Source organism: Acytostelium subglobosum, assembly GCF_000787575.1.
Source record: "Acytostelium subglobosum LB1 DNA, scaffold: scaffold6, whole genome shotgun sequence".
Taxonomy (NCBI): Eukaryota; Evosea; class Eumycetozoa; order Acytosteliales; family Acytosteliaceae; genus Acytostelium; species Acytostelium subglobosum.
The window spans coordinates 315,043-337,383 of NW_012236532.1; the positions used below are offsets into that span (position 1 = coordinate 315,043).

The 22,341-nt window shown below is 43.4% G+C and overlaps 9 protein-coding genes across 9 annotated transcripts; 2 read left to right on the forward strand and 7 right to left on the reverse strand.

Moving 5' to 3' along the window:
• Window positions 1-35: 35 nt before the first annotated feature.
• Window positions 36-1,606, reverse strand: SAMD00019534_034470 (hypothetical protein; the record flags this gene model as incomplete). Its single annotated transcript, XM_012904339.1, has 4 exons — window positions 36-748; window positions 809-1,317; window positions 1,379-1,443; window positions 1,526-1,606. 4 exons carry the CDS (start codon window positions 1,604-1,606, stop codon window positions 36-38), a joined length of 1,368 nt encoding a protein of 455 aa, XP_012759793.1.
• A 334-nt stretch (window positions 1,607-1,940) lies between these two features.
• SAMD00019534_034480 (hypothetical protein) lies at window positions 1,941-2,817 on the forward strand (the record flags this gene model as incomplete). The annotated part of the gene is made up of 4 exons (XM_012904340.1): window positions 1,941-2,033; window positions 2,149-2,233; window positions 2,309-2,663; window positions 2,742-2,817. The coding sequence occupies 4 exons, from the start codon at window positions 1,941-1,943 to the stop codon at window positions 2,815-2,817; spliced, it is 609 nt and encodes a 202-aa protein (XP_012759794.1).
• Window positions 2,818-3,081: 264 nt separating this feature from the next.
• SAMD00019534_034490 (hypothetical protein) lies at window positions 3,082-5,444 on the reverse strand (the record flags this gene model as incomplete). Its single annotated transcript, XM_012904341.1, has 6 exons — window positions 3,082-3,112; window positions 3,189-3,571; window positions 3,649-4,092; window positions 4,157-4,938; window positions 5,009-5,300; window positions 5,391-5,444. Coding segments are annotated over 6 exons (1,986 nt in total), but the record flags the coding sequence as incomplete, so codon positions are not given.
• Window positions 5,445-6,174: 730 nt separating this feature from the next.
• Window positions 6,175-7,405, reverse strand: SAMD00019534_034500 (hypothetical protein; the record flags this gene model as incomplete). The annotated part of the gene is made up of 3 exons (XM_012904342.1): window positions 6,175-6,781; window positions 6,885-7,039; window positions 7,115-7,405. The coding sequence occupies 3 exons, from the start codon at window positions 7,403-7,405 to the stop codon at window positions 6,175-6,177; spliced, it is 1,053 nt and encodes a 350-aa protein (XP_012759796.1).
• A 1,474-nt stretch (window positions 7,406-8,879) lies between these two features.
• On the reverse strand, window positions 8,880-12,822 carry SAMD00019534_034510 (hypothetical protein; the record flags this gene model as incomplete). Its single annotated transcript, XM_012904343.1, has 4 exons — window positions 8,880-9,576; window positions 9,669-9,864; window positions 9,942-12,590; window positions 12,723-12,822. The coding sequence occupies 4 exons, from the start codon at window positions 12,820-12,822 to the stop codon at window positions 8,880-8,882; spliced, it is 3,642 nt and encodes a 1,213-aa protein (XP_012759797.1).
• A 183-nt stretch (window positions 12,823-13,005) lies between these two features.
• SAMD00019534_034520 (hypothetical protein) lies at window positions 13,006-15,230 on the reverse strand (the record flags this gene model as incomplete). The annotated part of the gene is made up of 3 exons (XM_012904344.1): window positions 13,006-13,694; window positions 13,756-14,319; window positions 14,381-15,230. The coding sequence occupies 3 exons, from the start codon at window positions 15,228-15,230 to the stop codon at window positions 13,006-13,008; spliced, it is 2,103 nt and encodes a 700-aa protein (XP_012759798.1).
• A 160-nt stretch (window positions 15,231-15,390) lies between these two features.
• SAMD00019534_034530 (hypothetical protein) lies at window positions 15,391-16,756 on the forward strand (the record flags this gene model as incomplete). The annotated part of the gene is made up of 3 exons (XM_012904345.1): window positions 15,391-15,942; window positions 16,019-16,235; window positions 16,293-16,756. 3 exons carry the CDS (start codon window positions 15,391-15,393, stop codon window positions 16,754-16,756), a joined length of 1,233 nt encoding a protein of 410 aa, XP_012759799.1.
• A 71-nt stretch (window positions 16,757-16,827) lies between these two features.
• On the reverse strand, window positions 16,828-18,991 carry SAMD00019534_034540 (hypothetical protein; the record flags this gene model as incomplete). The annotated part of the gene is made up of 3 exons (XM_012904346.1): window positions 16,828-17,603; window positions 17,686-18,871; window positions 18,953-18,991. 3 exons carry the CDS (start codon window positions 18,989-18,991, stop codon window positions 16,828-16,830), a joined length of 2,001 nt encoding a protein of 666 aa, XP_012759800.1.
• Window positions 18,992-20,444: 1,453 nt separating this feature from the next.
• SAMD00019534_034550 (hypothetical protein) lies at window positions 20,445-20,843 on the reverse strand (the record flags this gene model as incomplete). Its single annotated transcript, XM_012904347.1, has 2 exons — window positions 20,445-20,522; window positions 20,616-20,843. Coding segments are annotated over 2 exons (306 nt in total), but the record flags the coding sequence as incomplete, so codon positions are not given.
• Window positions 20,844-22,341: the final 1,498 nt, after the last annotated feature.

The following is a 22,341-nucleotide window of genomic DNA, read 5'->3' on the forward strand; positions in this document are numbered from 1 at the left end:
ATATAAACATAGATAACTTGTTCGGTCATAGTTTATTACTTGGCGTTGGTCAATTTGAAGGTGTAGGGTGGTAGAGGGTACAGGGATGGAGTGAGCTGTGGCAACTTGAGGGTGATGCCTGACTCCTTGGAGTGCGTGAATGATATGGTCTGTGGGTATCCGAGCAGAGTGATGGTAGTGGCTGCACTGGCAACAGGGGATTGCAACTGAAGGACACTGTCAGTGGGCCAGTCATAGCTCATTGCGTAGAGATCAGAGGTACCAGCATTCCAAGTGTACCAAATGGAGGCGGTGTCATTCTGTACTCTCCATGGCTTGCTTCCGTAGATGGCCTCACCATTGATCGCCAGCCAATCACCAATCTCCAACAGACGTGTCTGCATGATGATTGGGATGATTCCCTCCTTGGTCGGTCCGACATTGAGCAACAGGTTGCCACCACAACTGACGGTCTCGACCAGGACTTGGAGCAACTCAGCAGCGGTCTGGTAGTTGCCTGCGTCCTCATACTGGTTGTAGCCCCATGAGTATCCGATTGTCATACAGGTCTCCCATTTGTGTGGCACGAGCTTGCCAGCGGTGAACTGTTCATCGGTCCAGAAACCACCGTCCACGCCTCTTGTCTCACTACCCCATCTATCATTCACAATAACATTCTCCTTGTTTGTGTAGTTGTTGTACAGCCATGCCAAGAACTCAGTCGACTGGAAGTAGCTTGAAGGTTGGACCCAATCTCCATCAGGCCAAACTAATAAGTGAGGGCAAGGGTTAGTCGAGGGCAAGGGTTGGGTTATGAATGAGAACATACTGATATCTGGCTCGTAACGGTTGGCAATATCATAGAGTTGTGGTAACATGGTGTCTGTGACGTAAATGTCGGTCTTGGGTGGTGTGCCTGATGCTGCATCAGCTTGGTACAATGGATTGAACCATTCAAAGAGTGAGAAGTAGAGACCCATATGCAATCCTCTTGCCTTGACAGCCTTGGTCAAGGCGCCAACCAGGTCCATGTGAGGACCCACATCGACAGAGTTGTAGCCCCAGGATTGTGCACTTGGCCAGTTGGTGTAGCCTTCGTGGTGCTTGCTGGTAAGCACGACGTACTTGGCGCCGGAGCGTGCAAACAGGTCGGCCCAAGCCTCAGGGTCAAAGAGGTGTGCGGTAAACATTGAGGCGAATGATTGGTAGGTAAAGTCTGGACCAAATGATCGATTGTGATAAGCACTAACCCATCCACCATCGGCCAAAGTATCCAACCAATACCAATACCACTCACCACCAGTACCATTGCCAAAGGCTGGAACAGCATAAGTTCCCCTATGGATCAATTCAAAGTGTTAGTTGGCAGAATCAATCAATTAATCAAAGTTGTGCTTACCAATGTACAAAGATACCAAACTTGATCTCGTCATACCATTCTGGTAATGGTCTACTGTTGATGCTCTAGATCGTGAGTGCCATTCCGTGGGTTAGTCAGACCAATCAATCATTTCAATGATATGGTACCCTATGATCATCAACATACCGCCCAGTTTGGTTCGTACTGTGCCGAGACAATGGTCATTGCAATGCAAAGTGCAATAAGAATATAATACTTTTGTGTCATATTTGCAATAAATATTGTTACAATATATATAAAATGAAATGGAATGGAATTACAGTGTGTAGAATAGTTTAAATAGATTGATCAATCAAACAACATCACATTGCACAACACCATCAACCATTCCATTTCGAACCAGGTTGTACTTTCTAACAGTCTAGACTATTTAAACAAATCAAATTAAATTGAATGTGTAGGTATGGATAAGAATGGGCAAAAACACCCAATCAACCCATTTTCACAATCTTCCATTGAACTTGAACATAAATTAAATTATTATTTACAAATAAATATAAAACAAGCAGACTGACAACATCAGCAACTACGTAGACAGAGAATGTTTGGTTTGTTCTATGGACTATGGAAGTATATGTTCAGCAAAACAGAGTACTATGTTCTGATACTTGGTTTAGACGGTGCTGGTAAAACTGTATGATTGATTGATTGATTGATTGATAGATCCGAAACGAATGAATGATTGATTGAATGAATGTTCGGACGACAAGTCACTGACAATAGAATGATCATAATACATGCATATGTAGACACTACTAGAGGAGATAAAGACAAAGTATACAAAGACTCCTGGTCTGCCTCCACAGAGTATCATACCAACAGTTGGTTTGAACAGTATGATCTCACTCATTCTATCAATCATTCAATCATTGTTTGAATTGGACTAACGACGAACGATAACAAATGTAGTTGGCAGGATCATTATCGATAGTATCAAGTTAATCTTTTGGGACCTTGGTGGACAGGTAGACCTGAGGTCAATATGGGACAAATACTACACAAGTATACATGCAGTAATCTATGTTGTGGACTCTGCCGATCAGGCACGTCTTAATGAATCAAAGACAGAGTTGGAGAGGATTATCGCTCATGATGATCTAAGAGATGTTCCAATTCTATTATTCTTCAACAAACAAGACTTGCCCGATGCTCAAAGAATAGATATCCTATCATCAATGTTCAGATCAGTGACCAATCTAATCAATGATACAACAAACGATATATCAAGAAATGTACAGCTACAACCATTAATCGCTAATACAGGGTATGATCATTCATCATTCATTCAATAGTCGATCAATCAAACGTATTAACTAAACCTCTGTCCCTACTCAACAAACAGCCAAGGCCTTAACGAAGGTATGAATTGGTTAGTAGACAATCTAAAGAAGAATGCCAGGGCAGTGGAGCCAACATAGTTAGTATCAACAACAATACCAAAGTTATATCTGGTCCATCATTGTCAAGCATGCATGATGGAAGCAGTCAAGTTTACATGGAGCAGTATGGTCGCTCCAATCGCGATCAAACTCTGGTCCCAAACTCACCTCTGAGTTACAACATCACAATCAATCAGTGTACATGTGATCAATATATCTCTTTATGTCTTTATTACAACAACAACTATATCATTATCATTTGACCTGGTCTAATATGGCATTGCCTTGTCGTGTCCCTCCTCATTGCTCGATGGAGGTTTGGAATGGATGGAACCTGGAACATTGGCGATGTGTTTGGTTAGTATATGGCTGGCTACGCCATTGATGAGCACTGAACATAATATACTTACTTGGCTGGAATACCAAAGGCATCAGTCAACTCTTTGTGGAATGGCGTGATCTCATTGCATAGTGAGGTGATCTCATCGTCCAACTTGATCCACTTTTCATGTCCAGCAGCGGGGATGACGCCGGTGGAGCAGTAGAATCCAAGGTCTCTCTGGATCTGCACCAATCCATCAAGGCAGCACAGCTTCTTGAGCATTTGAACAGTGTTGGCGTTTGGCTCTGATGTAGTATCAATGATCTTTTGTAAGAAGATCGAGTGTACCAATCTATCCACATTGGCCTTGGTCAACTGAATACAAAGGTTTAGACTCTTGTTCCACAATGCGAACCATTCCTTTGACTCCTTGTGTATGTTTGGATTGTTTGTGTACATTCTCTTGTGCAACTATGATTGATGGGATGGGAGTGTTAGTTGTTGGCTTGGGGAGTGATGATCAACTCATCTGGTCCATCCACACATACCTCTTTGATCATAAGGAACTCTCTCTTCTCCATCAGCCATTGCTGGTAGGTAAGGCTGCGCCAGTTGTCTGTTGTTGGACGACTGTTGATGTTGTTGACATACTGCAACTCGCCAGTGAACTGTCCACCATTCTTCATTGCAGTGTGGTAGGCGTTCAACAAGAATCTGGCTACCTGTTGACATAATACAGTATTGTCACCTTCGCCTGTTGCTGACATATCACTGTGTGCTCGGAGCATTGTGATACGGGCCTTTAGTCTCATACCCTGTCCACCCATACACTCACGTGCATTCTGGAGTGCCACCAGTGACTCCCATGATGTAACGGCTTTGAGGCCACTTGAGTAAGAGTGCAACACGTCCAATGATTTCTTACAAACTACAGTGCTCTTGTGAGCAAAGTCCAATGCATAAGTCCTAGCTACATGTGGAATAAGTCTCCTCTAAATAATGACCATGTCAGTCAACGTTGCGATGAATGATTGAGTGAATGATTGACACACATACTTGATGAGTGGAGTAGTTGATGATGGGCTGCTCCTTGGAGCCAGGTGGACCAAACTGGAGTCTGTTGCTAGAGTATGAGAGGGCGATGGCAAGTCCTGCCTTGAATGTTGAGAGCGAGATGGAGGAGACACAGAGACGTCCAACAAAGAAGACACTCATCATTGCTGCAAAGTGATTGCGGGGTGGCACTGTGGAGCGATAGTTTCCAGATGGCGAGACACTGCTGAAGCGATCCAACATGTTCTCCAATGGGATGCGAACGTTCTTGAACAACAGTCCTCCATTGTCGATGCCATTGAATGATGATTTGATTCCAATGCTGTCTCTGATCTCGACGCCTGTCCATGGCACGCCGTATGGATGGGCGGAAGAGGGTGCCGTGCGAATTGGCACAACAAAGGCGTGCACTCCATGATCAGTGTCGCCAATGATCAAACGAGCAAACACTGTGGCCATTTGACCATGTGTTGCAATGTTGCCTGGCCAGTACTTTTGAGAGGTCCAGGTTGGCGAGTTGATGATGAACTCTTGTGTGCGTGGATCGAATGTGGACGTAGTCTCCAGTCCCTGGACATTGCTGCCATGTCCCAACTCTGTCAATCCAAACACACCCAATAGCTTGCCATTGGTGATGTCATTGAGGTACTTGTCATGATGCTTCTTTGTGCCCAGCAACAAGATCGTGCCTCCCCAGAGGTTGTACTGTACAGCGAACTTGAGAACAACACTTGGATCACAAAAGGCAACTGTTTCGAACCATGATAAGAACTTGGCAGGGTTGTCTAAAGTATGATGGTGTGTTGGTATTAGATCGATAGTCAGGGCTGTGTATATCGTCATAAAATCACATACCAATCATATCAGTGACGGATACAATGGACTCATTGATGACTTCTTTGGCAGCAATGAGTGTTCTCTCACGTTGGACTTCTTGTGACAATAACTGAGTGAGGTGCAGCTCATCGAATGCACTGCTAGTTTGCATCAATTTCCTAATACGATCACGATCATTACTGTAACCTCCATCCAACAAATGTTTGAGAAGGTTTACATCTGGAGTGCGCAATGGTAGTTCATCTCTTGCTTTGTCTTCAATATGATTTGGTTGATCACGAGCTGATGATGATCCAAGATGTTGAAGAGTCTATGTCCAGTATCAGAGTAAGGAGTCAATCAATCATTCATTCAAACAACTTGTCGCGTGGTGATTGAGTGTGTGTCGTCAAACACCTACATTTGATATTCTTCTCAATGTAGACGAGGATGTATCTTTTTCAGAAGTATCCATTACTTATTACTTATTTGTTATATATATGTATATAATTATAAAATGATATCTGATTGATGTTTTTGAATGTAATTTTAGTTTAATGTTAACAAACTAAGCCCATAAAGATGACTTCGGCATTATAATTTATTGAATCAAGAGCTCAAAAAGTGTGAATTGTCATTAAGATGGCGTGATGCAGACCTAAAGATGGTGTTAACTTCAAGATTGGATCTTTTTGTCAAAGAGCCGAGATTGAATCACTCAATTTTACCAACTTGAATCGACAAAGTAAAGATAAAGAAGATAATAATAATATTATCTATTTATGTTGTTGTTGTTTATAACTAAAGGGGGGATTCATGATTTATTAATCTTCTGCTACTCCTCATTAATGTCTTTGGTCATCTCTCTCTCTCACTCTCTACACTCATCTGGAGTATCGATGTAATTGATGCCCCTCAAAGGGAGGGGAGAGGAACTATCCAAAAGAACATGAGGAAAGTGCACTTTGGCAGTAAGGAGTGATCCTCGTCGCGGTCATGGTCGTGGTCGCGGGTGGTGCATAGTGTGTTGCCACATCTACAACGCTACTAACTACTTCTTCTACTACTTCTTCTTCTTCTTCTTCTACTAATATTAACTAAACTAACTATTACTACTTCTACTGTTGTCACTACTACTATCTACTACTCTACTATAATACTAAAATGTTGTTGTTGTTGTTGGATGTATGTATGTATGATGGTTGTTACACCGCCAGCTCGAAACCTAGACCACCTAGAACGTGGATGAGTAGTGTCTCTCTAACTGCTTGGAATACAAACTGGATGTTCTTGGTGTCGATGGCACAGGTAAAGTGCGGGAACATCTTTTGAGAGTTGTGACATTGCTCCAGGAACATCTTCTTGATAAACATCGATCCGTTCTCATAGTTCAGTCCGCCCTTGTAGTCGGGGAAGTAGGTGCCCAGGTCGATGCGCACGATCTTCTCGCGGAACAGATCCACCTTGTTGAAGAACAGGATGAAGGCCGTGTTGCTGAACCAATGGCTGTTGATGATCTCGTCAAACAGAAGCAGGGACTCGCGCATACGGTTCTGCGACTCGTCCTCGCGCAGCGACTGGTCGTACTCGCTCATGGCCACACAGAACAGCACGGCAGTGACCGAGTCGAAACAATGGATCCACTTGCGTCGCTCACTCCTCTGACCGCCCACGTCGAGCATTCTAAACTCGATATCATGAAACTTGAAGTTGGCCTCCTGGATACCAGTGGTCCTCACTCTTGATCTAAGTACATCGTCTTGATTTGGTATATAGTCGTCCGCTGCGAATCTCGATATATTCTGGAAGAAGCTGTTGTCACGTGATTGTCCGGGGTAAGTTATTGGTCACATGATCGCAGTATGATCACGTGATATCCTGGATATCGTCACGTGATCGTCATTTGGATACATACTATTCAGCAGAGTCATTAAGTTGGAAGTTTCTATCTCTCATCTGGTACACCTTTTGGATGTTTGGATCGGTCCACAGTGCCTTGATATCAGTGGCAACATCATTAGACCATGAGTTTCCACCTGGTGTTATCTTTGATATCCTATCGAAGCTCTCCTAAAATGATCATTCAATCAGTCAGTATGTATATATAGGTATCTTGGAAGTTTGAAAGGTGAGGCGAACACATACTTCATTTCCTTGTGATGGTCTTATCTCTGCCTTGATGGCATACATGACTAGTACTTTCATCTGACTTATACAATTTCCGTAGATGATGTATCTGTATTCCAGTCGCTCTTCGGTGGTGAATCCACCATCCTCTTGGATGATCTTCATTTGTTTGAAGATTGTGGACTTGCCGGACTCGCCTGGACCAAGCAGCAACAGCTTAGTTTCATTCTTTGCATAGTTGCCATCCTTCCTAAGCTGTGCATCGATGGTTCTGCTCTTTTTGGCTTCAACTGTTAATATACATCCCATGATTGTTGTGTGTTGTTTGGAAAATTGTGATTGTGGATGATGTTTGTGAAAAGTGATTGATTGATTGATTGAGTTGATTGATTGGAAAGACGCTAAATCTAAGATATGGATGGGGAGGTGGATATGGTTAGTGAGTGTGTCCCAAGTCTTTGGTTCATAGTCTGGACAAACCTACAAATAGGGGAGAAAAAAATGGTAGGATTGGAAAGGAAAGAGGTTGCGAAAGGTTGGAAAGGTTGGGAATTATCGGAGGGGAGGAAGAAGTCTGAGTGATAAAGTGAGCGGAGAGAGTGAAGTTGGAGATAGAGTTAATAATGAGTTGCTGTTTGGTTGATTCCGGACAATGACTCTACACACTCTGTGATCAATCACAAGCTGTCAATCAATCTATTTCTTTCTTTCTTTCAAAAAGACGTCAGTGTTTGATTGAATGATTGAATGAATGATTGATTGAATGAGATGGAAGTGATAATAAGGTTGTTATATTATGTTATTGTTATTATTACAAGCAAAAATAAAGTGGTATATTATGTTATTGATTGAGCGATAGACAAACAAACACACACACATAGAGACACACAGTTAACACTCTGGCTTAGAGTATGATTTGATTTGATTTGAGTGTGTCACCTTAACACAGTTGTGATCGCGATCATGATATGATATTTGATTTTTTGATAGTTGATAGTGTTTGTTTGTTTGGTTCTTTGTTTGCTGACGGTGTGACACACTATGTATTGGGCAATGTAGGCCTCCACCAAATGCCCTGGGTGTTTGGATGAAGGAGCGTGTGTGGTGATCATTGGAAAGGTGGTAGGAGGAGGAGGATGCGTATGGGTAGATGGATGGGTGGGTGTTGCTTATGTGAGTTCCGAAGGTTATATTATGTTTGATTATTACTTTGTTTGATTGGTGTGTTTGTTGTAGTGTATTAGACATTAATGATGGATCGAGATGACGTAGGGCACGCTTTACGTCTCAACTGGACAGTCCAACGGCACATTTGTCTGTCCAGCCTTAACTGCAGTAATAATCATGCCCATATCCCATACATCAGTCCGTCCCATACGTTAATAGTAATTAAATTATAATAATAAAATAGAGAAAGGGGGGGCTTTGGTGCTCTCACCTCGATCATAACTAAAACTAAAGTTGGATATTTTTTGGACCAGATATTGTCCAATTTTTGATTTTTTTTTGGATTTGAGCATAAGACGAGTGGGTGTGTTGGGTGGACCCTCTCATCTTGATCGTTTTACTCGTCTCGTGTCTTGTGTGGGTGTGAGGGCAAGCGTAAGGTGGGGCGGTTCAAACTCAAAACAATATCGACAACACCAAACAATCTTGACATGATCAAAGTTTGTAAGATAGTTGTTTGATCGCAAACAAACACATCACCATCACAGCAAAGGTGGTGTAGACTACTACTTGGTTATATATCTAAGATGATGGGGGATGTCACCCAGCCCACCTCCTATCTTGTTGTTTTACTCTCAGCATGGTCCAGCTTCCGACTTAGGTTGGAAAGCTTGGCCTTGTTAATATCGGTAGTGGGTCGGCTCACTGTAGTTGAAGTGCTGGTGGTGGTGTTGGTGATGTTGTGGGATGATGTGGCAGTGGCACCAAACCTTGACTGTGGTGTGAACTTGCTGTTGGTGTTGTTGATGTTATTGGGCAGTGGCAGTGGCTCATAGGTGATGGTCTTGTCTGGCTGTCGACTGAATGTCACGGCCTTTTGGTTGTTGACACCGCCAACAGGGGCAGCAGGGCCTTGCTTTCTGTACATTTGGCCTGAGCCAAGTTGAGATGTGGTCAGTGGCTGGAATCCATTGGCAGAGGGAGGAGTCACTATGTCGTTGTTGTTGTTTGTATGATGGATGGACAATGGTACTTGTACTTGAGTGTTTGTGCTACGGTATTCGTCCAAGGGTGTTGTACTGATTTGTTGTTGTTGTCTTGGGTATGCCTTGCTTGATGTACCGATCGGCACCACATTATTGTTTGTTGGAGTGCCCTGTACTAAATTGTTATAACTATCGACTACATAATCCAACTTCTTCGATCTTGATTGAAGCTCATGTACCAACAACTTCCTCTTGACTTCCATTGTCTTTACGTCCTTAAGCAATGAACCCATCTTGGAGGTGAAGTTCGGGTCGGTGGTTGCCAAGCTGTGTCAATGAATGAATGAATGTTAGTCAATTGATTGATTGATTGATTGAGTGTTCCAACAACCACCAATCCATGATGGGAATATACATACTCTGGCTGTGCCATTAGTTGGTTCAAAAAGTTGATATGTTGGTTAATGGAATCGAATGCATCTTGCTTCTTGGACTCTCTCTCCCTCTTCTCCTCTTGGTAGTCCTTGTATGATATTGTCTTTGCTGGTGACTTCATCTTTGCCAACTTGATATTATCATCCACCTTATTAATCATATCCTTGGTAATGTGATTCTCTAATTATAATGTAGTACGAATGAATGAATGAGTGAGTAAGTGAGTGAACAATACATGGATCACATGTTACACTTACCATTGTCCAATTCTCTGAATCTATCAATTAGATACTTGGCGGCGGCTGGACTCCTGGCAAGCTTGACATCCTCATAGTCATTGATGCCAGTCTCAATGAGATTGGCAACACGTGATGGTGTCTTGTGAAGGTCGATCGTGTCAATTGCCAGTCCCATACTAGAGTAGAATGATTGTTGAAGATTGTTGGATGGCGCGACTGGTGTGGCGGGAGCTGTGGCAACAGGCGCGGTGGCATGCACTGGCGCCTCAGACCACTGTCTCTGTAATCTCTTCAGATGCTCCACCTCCTTCTCCAACGACTGTATCTCAATGTCATGATTGAATTTGAGCTGTTGGAGTCTTGAGTTGGCCTCACTCTCTATCCTGGCCTTGTCCACATTGAGTCGGGCAACATTTCGCTTGGCCTCTTGATGATCCAATTTGATCTGTGCCAGCTCCTGGCGCAGGTTGGACATCTGTGCGCTCTCGCTCGGTGCTTGGATACCACTCTTTTGTCTCCTGACAGCATTGGCCAGCTCCTCCTTCTTGTTCTCGAGCTCATCGCTGTAGTTCATCAACTTCAACTCGTACTGTTCCCTGATGCCATTGATCTCTTGGTCCTTCCTGGCAAGTTGTGTGGTCAGCTCCTGACGAAGTGTGTTGTACTCGACTGTTGCCGCGCGTCTGACGCCCTCGACATCGGCATCATACTGGTTCACCATGTCAGAGTATGTGTGTCTGAGTTTGTTGAAGTTCTGTTCGACGTTGTTGAGATCGTTCAGCTTGTGCTCGACCAGCTCAAGCATTCCATCCATCTCGCGGTCCAGCCTCTGCTCCAGTGTGCCAATGGTCGTCGACAGCAGTTCCTTTGTCGACATCTGCAGCAGATCAATCCTCTCAAACAGCATGTTCTTGACCAGCTGTATGTCCACGTGTGTGCTGCCGTTTTGTCTTAGTCGACTGCTGCCCTCCAGACCAATCTCGTCGCTGACCTTGTCCAACACCTCGAGCAGCACTGATGTAAACTCATGCTCGTGCTGATGCAAAGTCTCTGCCATATCGGCCTTTTTCTGGGCCACAGCCCGTCTGAGCTCGTCCTCAGTGCGTCGCAGCTTCTCGTCCGAGAGTAACAATCTCTTGTTGATGTCCTCGTAGTTCTGCAGCAGTGTCGAGCGATCCTTGTCCATGTTCTCGCGCTTCTTCATGCTCTCAGCGACCTCCACGCGCAGCTCGCGGTACTCACGCTCCACGTCGTCCAGCATCTTGGATGTGTCTATCTTCTCCTGTCTGTACTTGTCGACGTCGGTCCTCAGGTTCTTGATCTCCAGGCGAGCCTCTTCATTGCGCTCGACTAGCTCGGCTCGCTCGCTGCTCAGTGTCTGGTTCCTCATCTTGAGCTCCTCGATGTTGTTGGTCATCGCCGACTCCTTGACGGCGCCTTCCTCAGCCATCTGGTCTCGCTTGTCTTTGAGTCGCTTGATCTGACCACGCAGGGCGGTGATCTCCTCTGCGCGATACCTGTCCTCTGCGTCATTGCCCTGCTTTGCAAACATCAACTCCTCTCTGAGTGCGTTGTCCGATGCTATTAAACTGGCCAGCTCTACGTCCTTGTCATTGATCGCTCGCTCAAACTCCAAACATTTGTTCTTTACGCGCTCCAGTTGCGCCACCAGCACCTCGCTCTTGTTGAACAACGTGTCATACTTGTGTGTGGCGTCGTCCAACTGTCTTTGCAGCTGCGCACTCCTATCGTTGGCGCTGTTATTTGACCTCTCCAGACCGTCGAGCATCTGCTTGTGCTGGTTCCACAGCGTGGTGTACTCGCGCTTCATTTGCTGATTGTTGTCCTCGAGTGCCTGAATGCGCTCCTTCTGCATACGCAGCTCGGCTGGCTCCGCCCTGTTGTTGTTGGCGTGCTGCATCATCTGGTCCTTGTTGTTGAGCATGACTGTGAGACGTGCCACCTGGTCCTTGTATTCATCGATGATCTTGTCGTAGGCGCTAGTGTCCACAGTTGGCTGTTGCTGTTGCTGTTGCTGATGCATCTGTTGTTGACTTCTCTGCAGCTGGCCCTTCAGCAGGTCGTTCATAGAGTTGGCCTGTTTGAGTGACTCCTCCAACTGTCTGATCTTGCGAAGATCATCCTGGCTCGAGACGGGCGTCGTCGCCGCGGCACCTCTGGCACCATAAGCAGAGTTCTTGCCAAAGTCGCAGACACAGTTCTTCATCTTCTCGTTCTGGCCCTCCAGGGCGTTCCTGAGCTTGACGAGCAGTTTGTTCCTTTCCTCCAGCTCGGTGGTCAGCTCTTTGATTCTGATATTGAGCTCGACGACTGTGGCGTCGCCCATGCCGCCATTCTTGAGACTCTCCTGCATGTAGAAGATCTTGGTCTTGAGACTGAAGTTCTCCTTCTTGTATCGCTCTACTGACTCTTCCAGCTCCTTCAGGTTGGAGCTCTCATCGTTGAGATCCTGACTGCTGCCACTGCGTGATGTCGAGAGGCTGATGCCTGAGCCATAGCCAGAGTGCATTCCCGTTCCATTCATTGACAGGGGTGATGATGTCGATGATGCCGAGAGTAGATTGTGATGATCACGACCACTTTGTGAAAGTGATGATGGGCCATTGGCGAATGATGATTGATTGTTTGATGATGATAAATATGATGCTGATAGATTGTTGATGTTGTTATTGTTGTTATTCCTTGATGAAGATGATACTGGTGTCATGAACATGTCACTTGTGAATAACGGTGAGTCTTTGAAATCCATTTCAGGATCATTGAAATGATTGATCATACTGATGCCGAAGCTACTATTATTATTATTGTTGTTATTGCTGTTTCTATTGTTGTTGTCTTTGTTACCGTTACTGTTACTGTTATATGAGTTTGTAAACATCATTTATTCATTCAAATGATCATTGTTGATGTTGCAAATGTGATTGGAGAGTGTGGCAGTTATGAAGTAAATTCAAAAAAAAGGGAGGGAATCCTAATCAGTTGACTTCTTGATCTGGCCCAGTTTTGTTGTTGGACAACATGATATAGCAACAACTTTAATTGATTACTTTCCACATGTCAATCAATGCTTGGTCGTTGATGATGATACTCGATATAGCTCTTCAAATTCGTTCATGATGTGATGACCAGGACCCACTTGGTGTTGGAGGATCTCTCGACACTTCTCTTTGACGATGGATAGTTTGTTGGCAGGCGCATTTAGGTTGATCAGTGCCATTGACATTAATGCCATGCAATCGGCAACATAGGGTATGGCATCATTTTGTTTCCAAAGTGTCTCAATGCAATCCACAGTCTGTTGATAATTGCCTTCGTCAAAGTACAGCTCCGCCAAGTTCTTCCAAATACGTAGATATAATGTGTTGTGATCCATCAGATGACTCTTGTACATATTGATCAATCGCTCTTGTATGGCTATCGATGGTATAGTCGCACATTGTTCCAATATGTTATAGATTGTTGCCATCCTAGTATGTCCATTTGCACACTCATATACCAGTCCATCAAAGTTGTTCTTGGGCTGCGGCTCCCAGATTCTTAAACAACTGTTGTCCAATGGTTGTCCACAACCAACGACATCACAACGCCATGCCAGTTGATGACTATCACATCTCGAGCACTGACAATAGAATGAATAATGCTTCATCAGGCTCACCCTTCTCTCAATCGAGGGTCTGGCAATATCAATATACGTGGTCGTTGCTTCCTCGCCTGCCTTGATCAATCGATTGCTCCTGAATGCCATCATACCTATATTAATTGAATGTGTGTGAGTGGAATGATTCCAGGTTTGATCACATACGTCACATACCATTGTTATCATTGTACCAGATGCAGTTTGGATCGCATGAATGATTGAGGTAGGCCGCTGTGGGATAGATGCCTCTGGCCACCTCTTTGTGATTGAGTGGCTCAATGTACTCGTGTGCATTGAATAGGATCTTGGGATAGATGTCCATGATCTGTTGTTTGGTCAGTGGCAAGAGGTAGTGAGGACCCTTGAGATATTGAATGAGTGTGATGATTGATTCGGCCGACACTTTGAACGCCTGCATCTGCTCCTCGTCAATTGCCGACTCGTCTGTGGCCAGATGCATCAAATCATCAAAGCTATCATAAATGAATGGTTCTGATCGCCACAACTTTGGCAATCCAGTATCCTTGCCAACCTTCTTGTTCAAGTCCGCCACAGCTCTAATCAGGACCCTTGTCATCATCCTAAAGTCCCTTGTCTGTCCATGCTCAGCACCATGATCCTTCAGATATTGGAGCACATCACACTCCTCCCTGTGCTCATCAGTGATCACACTGTCCGAATCACATTGGTCGCACAATATACACATCTTACACTTTGGACAACTTGTGTACTTGCAGTCTGAATGTGTTGGACTTGAGGTTAGACAACGGCCCACGTCGTCCCTGACGCCTATACATACATTGGACATATCTGAAGCATGACGAGCAATGAGTAGACATGGTCTCATCAATGAGTGCTGAGCCAAAGGGTGCCACACGGACCACAAGCTCGCCTTTGGCAATATCTCGCTTGGCAATCATCTTGCGACCAAGTTGCTCGTCCCATACCAGGGCCACTGGGAACTGATCGAATTGTTTGTCATTCTTGATGCGTGCCAGTGTATGTCGTCTGTTGTCCTCGTTCTTTCGCCTCCTTTGTTCAACAGCCTTGAGCTCCTTCTTCAATGATCCTTCTAGCTTGTTGATGTCATTGGCATAGGCAAGTGCATTGGTCAATGTGGCAAAGGCGTCTGTGTCATGTCCCATCAACTGTTGAGCATAGGCCACCCTGTAGTGACCCTTTCCATTCGTTCCATCATACTCAACTGACTTGTTGGCATATGTCAATGACTCTGGTATACGATGCTCCTTGCTCAATGACAATGATAGATTGCATGCAATCACTGATGCCAACTTCTTGATCTCTTCAATCTCTGTCATTGCTGTTGCCGGTGCCCCAGCGAGGTAGACATCACTTTGTTTCAGTGCCAAGCAATAGTATGAATAGGCGAATGAGTATAATGACTTGGAGAAGTATTGGTTGCCAAGTGTCTTCATGCGATTCATATAATCAATGGTCTCTGTAGCTGTCATGGTACATGTTGTTGATGGAGTTGAGTTCACTGGTTGAAGGCCACTCGATGATGGTGATGATGATGTTGTGCCACGAGCATTGTTGAGCAATTGATTGAGCAGATCCCTCTTGTATTGCTCTTTAAATGATTGATCTATATCCTCCTGTTGCATCTGTTGTTGTTGTTGATTATTCATGATTCGTTCATTCGTTCGGTGGCCGGATATCTCTTCAAACTTGCAATTCACTCTTTCGCGTGAATGAATCAATGAACAAACACACCTTTCACACAAGTCTAGTCTTCATCATTCCTTCATTCATTCATTCCAATTCTATCTACAACTATAGTACTACGACATGGCATCAATGATGTTATATAATAATACAAGGAGTATATGTAGTGCTGTCAGGAGAGGCGTTGTTTCATACTCTACTACTGCTGCTGCTGCCTCGAGGTCTGAACGTTCATTGCCTCCTGCTCTTATTACAACGATCGGTGACTTCAAGTCCAAATATGACTTTAACAACAAGACAGTTAGAATACTAAGTGGCATGCAACCTACCAATGGCGGTCTACATATCGGCAACTACATTGGTGCAATGATCAACTGGGTCGACTTGCAAGATACAATCATAGCTTCATCTTCAAATAACAACAAGACTGCTCCACCTCAACATGAACTATTGTTCTCTATTGTTGACCTTCATTCACTTACCAACAAAACAGTCACAGCTGCGCAGTTGAGGAAGAATACACTGGACGTAGCCATTGAGTACATTGCATGTGGTATCGATCCAACCAAAGTCACACTCTTCTGTCAGTCTGCAGTGCCAGCTCACTCTGAGTTGGCATGGATACTCAGTTGTCACACTGCCAGTGGACGTCTAGAGAACATGGTCCAGTTCAAGGTATGTGCATGTTAACATGTCATACTGGTCACTCACTCACTCCCATCGCGAACCTCTCGCCGCAACACAACAATAGGAGAAGAGCAAGAAGAATACATCATCAACGAACAATTCTACTTATGGACTGTTGGCTTATCCAATATTGATGGCTGCCGATATCTTGCTGTACAAGTCTACTCATGTACCAGTTGGAGAGGATCAAACTCAACATGTTGAGCTGACACGTAAGATCGCACAAGCCTTCAACTCACATTATAAGACCGACTACTTCCCTCTTCCACAAATCGTCAATTGTATGTTGTTGCTGCTGCCAATCAATCAATGTCATGTCGTACTAATCAATCATAAAGGTACTGAGTCCAACAGGATAATGAGTTTAGTCAACTCTGCTACAAAGATGAGCAAGTCTGACCCGTCGGAACACTCGAGGATCAATCTGACAGACTCGGACAAGATTATAACGAGCAAGATAATGAAGGCTGCTACAGACGCAACGATTGGTATAACATACGACATTGAGAACAGACCAAACATTGCCAATCTATTGTCGATAGCATCGGCCATGTCTGGACAGCCCATTCCAGACATTGCCCACGAGTTCAAAGATCAATATCATAGCAAGTTCAAGGAGTACCTGGCACAGACAGTGATCAACCGCATTGCACCAATACGCAACAAGATAGAACACTACCAAGCCAATCCCAAACAGGTCAAGGACTACCTGGCAGAGGGTGCCGAGAAGGCATCCAAACTGGCTGGACACAACCTGAACGAGATCAAGGAACTGATTGGTATATTCAACGACTACAACTAAATATGGACAACATACGACTTCTTCATTTATTCATTCACTAAGTTCAATCAATCAATTGATTGTATGATCGATCAAGCCTTATCAATGAGCTCTTGAAGTCCAAACTTGGTCCTGATGACAGGTCGAACATCGTCCACCTCTTGCAACGACTCGAGGAATGATATCAAGGTGACGAGTTCCTTGTCGCTCTGGTCCTCGAACCAGCTCTCGATTGGTATGCCATTGTCCACTTGGAATCCAAATGATTGCGGTGAGTTGTCCACGATGATCACCTGAGAGAGGTCGCGACCAAGTATCGACAGATCCTTCAGGTAGTTGCCATCGACACAGACACACGAGTCCCTGTACAGGCGGTACTTGATGTACTTGTTCGGATCGATCATATTGAGCAGCTTGTTGGCATAGACCTCTTGCGACGCCGTGAAGATGATCACCTCGAACAGCGTCGACGCCTTGGCCAGGAACTCCTCAAAGAAGGGGCGCTTCTTGGCAAAGACCCGGTACTCGACGCTGTTGAACGTGACGAGGAATGTGAGATCGGGCTCATCAATTGGCTCGGTGCTGCAGTGCACCAGTGTCTCGTCCAGATCGAGCACCAAGGATATCTTTGGCGTCTTGTCGTCCTTTGGTGGAAGGATGTTGCGATTGGTTGGCGGTGTGATCGATCTACTCCTTGAGAGACTCTTCATGAACACCCAAGGATTGAACTCCTCCTCATCGTCATCATCATCGTCCTCAATGTCCTCCTCTTCCTCTGGCACAGTCCTCTCAATTGACTTCCTAATATCATTGTCAGGATGCTGAATGTTATGTATAAAGTTTGGAACTGCGCATATAGATGAGTGGACTAATGGAATGATTGATTGAGTGATGTGTTAGTTCAGCGTCCAGGTCAAGCCAAGTCTTAGCCTAGGTCCAAAACAACATACCACTTGATTGAGTGATCAGATCATAAATATTGTTGTTGTTGTTGCTGTTGTTGGCAATGTTGTTGATACTGCAGCAATTGTTGGCGCTGCTGTTGATACTGGCGATGGTATTATAGACATTGAAGTTGTTGATGTTTGAGTTGGATGTGTTGAGGCCGCCGCCAACTCCCACACCCATGCTGCCAATGCCATTGACATTGACATTATTGGCCACGCTATAAAGGTGTGAGAAGAAGGAGCTGAGCACGATGGATGAGCTATCTACATTATCTACATGGATGTCGGCGCTTGAACGGATCAAGTCGGCGCGACTCGACTGGTGGTGTTGTTGTTGGTGGTGGTGATGGTTGTTGAGCGACGAGGTCGACGGCGAGGATGTGGCTGATGATGATGTTGTTGTTGTTGTACAGTTGTTGTTGTTACTCTCGCTGTTGCTGTTGTCGGTCTGATGATGCATGAGTTGGATGCCATTGTTATGGTACGACGACGACGAAGAAGACGACGATGACATGTGATCGCTGCATTGTTGCTGTTGCTGTGCACAATCTATTACGATTGAGGACGAGGACTGTCTGAGTCGCTGTCTCTCCTGCTGCTGCTGGGTGTCATCCGCATTATCGAGATAGGCCAGACCGGCACCGTCCTTGTTCAAGTTGTGACAGAACACCTCCACCTCATTCTCGTCGACTACCGATCGATTGAGTGTGATGTCCTCGTCCATGTAGGTGAACAGTAGGTTGGGTACAAAGTTGGCATCATGCTGTCTTTGTTGTTGTTGTTGCTGTTGTTGTTGTAATTGTAGTTGCTGCAACTTATTATCGTAGAGCTGTTGTTGCTGCTGTTGTTGCTGTGTTGATGATGAGATAAGGTTTGGTGATGGCTCATTTGGTCGATATCGCTTCAGTCTGGGCTGGATAGGACTATCCGTTACAAGCTCAGAAGTAGAGGTGGTGGTAGATGATGATGATGATGATGATAGTTGTTGTTGTATTACATTTGTGGTACTCGAGTTGGTCGACTGTTGTTGCTGTTGTTGCTGATTGTTGTAATGATACTTTATATCATCCTCTACCTCTTGTAGTAGAGGATTAGTCAATGTGGCGAATGCCGAACACAGTGTATCGCTTGGAATCTGTTTGTAGTAGTCTGTGGCGCCACAGTCAATATTGAATGCTCCAGCCATATCCTAATATCACATGATTGATTGATTGAGTTAGTGATTGATGTTTGACATGTGATCATCATCATCATATGACATATAACATACATGTATCAACTCAACTCTAGCCTTCACTCCAGATGACATGTTGATCAATGTATTAGACTCCTTCGACACTTAAAACACACTCTATCACTTTCTCCTTCTCTAACTTTTGTTCGAACACTCTAACTCCTTTGATGAAGATCGATCGTTGATTAAAGTAAACGATGTCGACCTTAGACTGACAGTCTATTCCTGGAATTGATGTGTTGTGTTGTGGTGAAGTGATAAAGTATTCCAATTCTATCTAGTCCAGTTCAGTCCAGTCCAGTCCAGTTCTTTATTGTGAACACGAATCGAATGTCTGATATGATAGATGAGATATGTGATAATATGATTGATTGAGATGGACAATGATGGTTGGACACGGCCCAAGTCAAGAGTCTTAAGGAAGGGATTGATGAATAAAGTTAGTTAGTGGATGGTTGGATAGATGGATGAAATGAAGTGTTGAGGAGTGAGGTGAAGTGATTGAGAAATGTGTTAATCTTTTGTTTGTTTGTTGTCTGTTGATTGTTGATTGTTTATTGATGATGTTTATGATAAATAAATGATGATGATGGTTGTGTGTGTGAGTGCTAAACAACACACACCTCACACTCAATCAATCAATCATAAACACACACTAGATCACCAAACAAACACAGACAGACAAACAAAACACGTGTTATAAATACAACAACACAACAACAACAACAACCTTTATGTGTGCGTGCGAGAGAGAGTTGGTTGGTTGTTCGAAGCGTACTAAACTCGTGTGTTGTTGTGGTGTAAAGGTTGATGGAAGCGGCATTGAACTGTTGAATGATCAATCAATCCACTTGGATATGACCATCGGAGAGAGAGTGGATGGCGGGTGTGACCAAACGAGTGAGTGGATCTGCGGAAACACACACACATACACAACAGTTGTTAGTCGAGTGTTGTTAGTATAGTAGTATAAGTGGATGCCAGTAGTAGTAGTACTTATACATCGATCCTACCATCCACAACTGGTGCTGCTATAATACAACAATCACTTCACAAAGTGTGCATGTATGAATATATATGTCTGTTGTTGTTGTTCTTCTGTACATACATAACACAATCTTTGAAAAAGAGAAACAACGGATATCCGTATTATATTATATTTATATAATAATATTTATTTGTAGAATAATTATTCAAACTGATTAACCTGTGCAATGGCGGAAAGTGATGACCCTTCTGTTCCCTAACAACTACTTTTTTCAAATTCGAAGCAGACCGTCACTGGTTAAATTCAAACAATCATGATGTGTTCCAGAGAATTCGGATCGATCAAATGACAGAGAAAACGAAGCGGGTATTTTATTGCATTTGCGAGAGTGATGTGATTGTGACAATGAAGAAGTATGCAGAGAGGCAGGTGGTGCACTCGAGTTTGCCATGAGTGGGAGATGTGGTTGGGATCATTCCATAATAAGTTGATTGATTGATTTGGTCGATTGATTGTTTGTTGATTGAATGGTCCGTTATCTTATGTGAACTTCAAAATGATTGGGATCAAGATAACTGCAAGTACCAAAAGAACGACTAGAATGATAATGATTTGAAGCTATATAGGTTGGGTTGGTGTAAAGGTCAGTTCATCGATATCCTGATCAATCAATCAATCAAATCCGATGTGCCTATCTATCTATATATCTACCTTCATATTTCTGCACCACATCTGTCTTCTGATTGTAGAGGTCTGCTTCTTGAACATCTTGGCATTGTTGTTCATCGAAGCAGTCTTATCTTGGAGGTTGGTGGCCTTGTCGTGGTTGTCGAGCATCAGACCAATGTTGTTGTGCATGACATCCTTAACTTTATCGACCTCTTGAAGAATAGACTGAGTCTTGCTTGGTTGGTTGTTTCTGTTTTTGTTTGATTTGATTGATATTGATTGATTAGACCTGTGTCCTATATGCCTCGCATCTCAACCTATTCCTGTCATGTCCTGTCATCATGTCATATCCTGTCATATCCTGTTATATCAATACTTACTGAGACATTTATGATGATTCTATTATATTATAATCTGTTGAATTGTCCAACAAAGTGAATGAATGTACTTGAATGTAGAATGAGAGATAGAGCAAATGATAGATTGCTTTGAGGTCCTTGTGTATAATACTTCTTGCTGCTGTGTGTATTCCAATCTAGATTGAATTGATGTGAATGAATAAAAGACAGTGTTGATTGAGTTGAGAGAATGATTGATGAGTAAGAAAGAAAGAGAGGGAGAGAGGAGAAGTGTGAGTAAGTTGTGTATGTGTTTGAATTCTATCAAGTGTGAATGGGAGGTGAAAGGGTGGTGAATGAGGGTGTATGAATGTTGTTGCTTTGCTGGTCGATTGTAAATTGCTCTGCAGAGTGGGTGAGTGTGATGGGTGTGTGTAGAATGGTTGGGTGTCCTGTGATTGATCAATCAATCTTGTATAGTGATATAGAGCCATTTGTATGTTTATATATATACCTTTTTGATTGTATTGTATTGTTTTGTATTTGTTGTGTGTTTGTGTGATTTTGGGTTGTTTAAATATATAGTTTGGGTGCTGATGGAGGGAAGGTTTTTGGTCGTGTTGTTGGTGATTGGGAGGATGACCGTTAGAATTTAATTTATTTAATTATAATTTTGACAAAGTGGGGTACCAAATACACACTTTGATCAAAGTTGTTGTCAACCTGGTCAACTTAAGGCATCCAAGAAGAATGAAGAGACAGAATACAATTCATTGAAAATTATCTAAAGTGTTTTTTTGATCAACAACGAAACACCGGATTCGTTGTGATACAGATGGATCATACAGATATGTTAGGTGTGTGTGGATTTGAACATATAATCCAATGGACTTATCCCATCCTTCAATATTCTGTCCGGACTATTTTTATCTTGATACATCAAGACTGAGACTGGTTTCCAAAATACATTCTTTGATTGATTGAACAATAATATGCTCAATAGGTCAATGTAACTCATTGGTATAGAACTGCTTTCCATTCTATTCTAGAATAGAGTTGACATTGGTATTATCCATACTCAATCATCCATTAAAATAATGATACTCAATCAGTATAATTCATCCAAATTATCCACTTTCTTGATATATGTAATTGTATCAATTAATGGTATAATGTATTACTATACTGAGGGATTTATCTTTCGATATGTTTGGTAACAATGCCATCGAAAAAGGTGATCGATTCCGATTGAGTGAAGGACGCATCATCATACCAAAATAGGAAAATGATAGAGTCTCCAATGAACGATCAGTTCCAATTTCAATGGATTTTTAGTGAAAAAAATCAAGGTGTTCCCAAAGTGAACCACAACTTGTTGTTTGTGAACACTCTGTCAATCATCATCAACTTCAAACATATCATATTATATC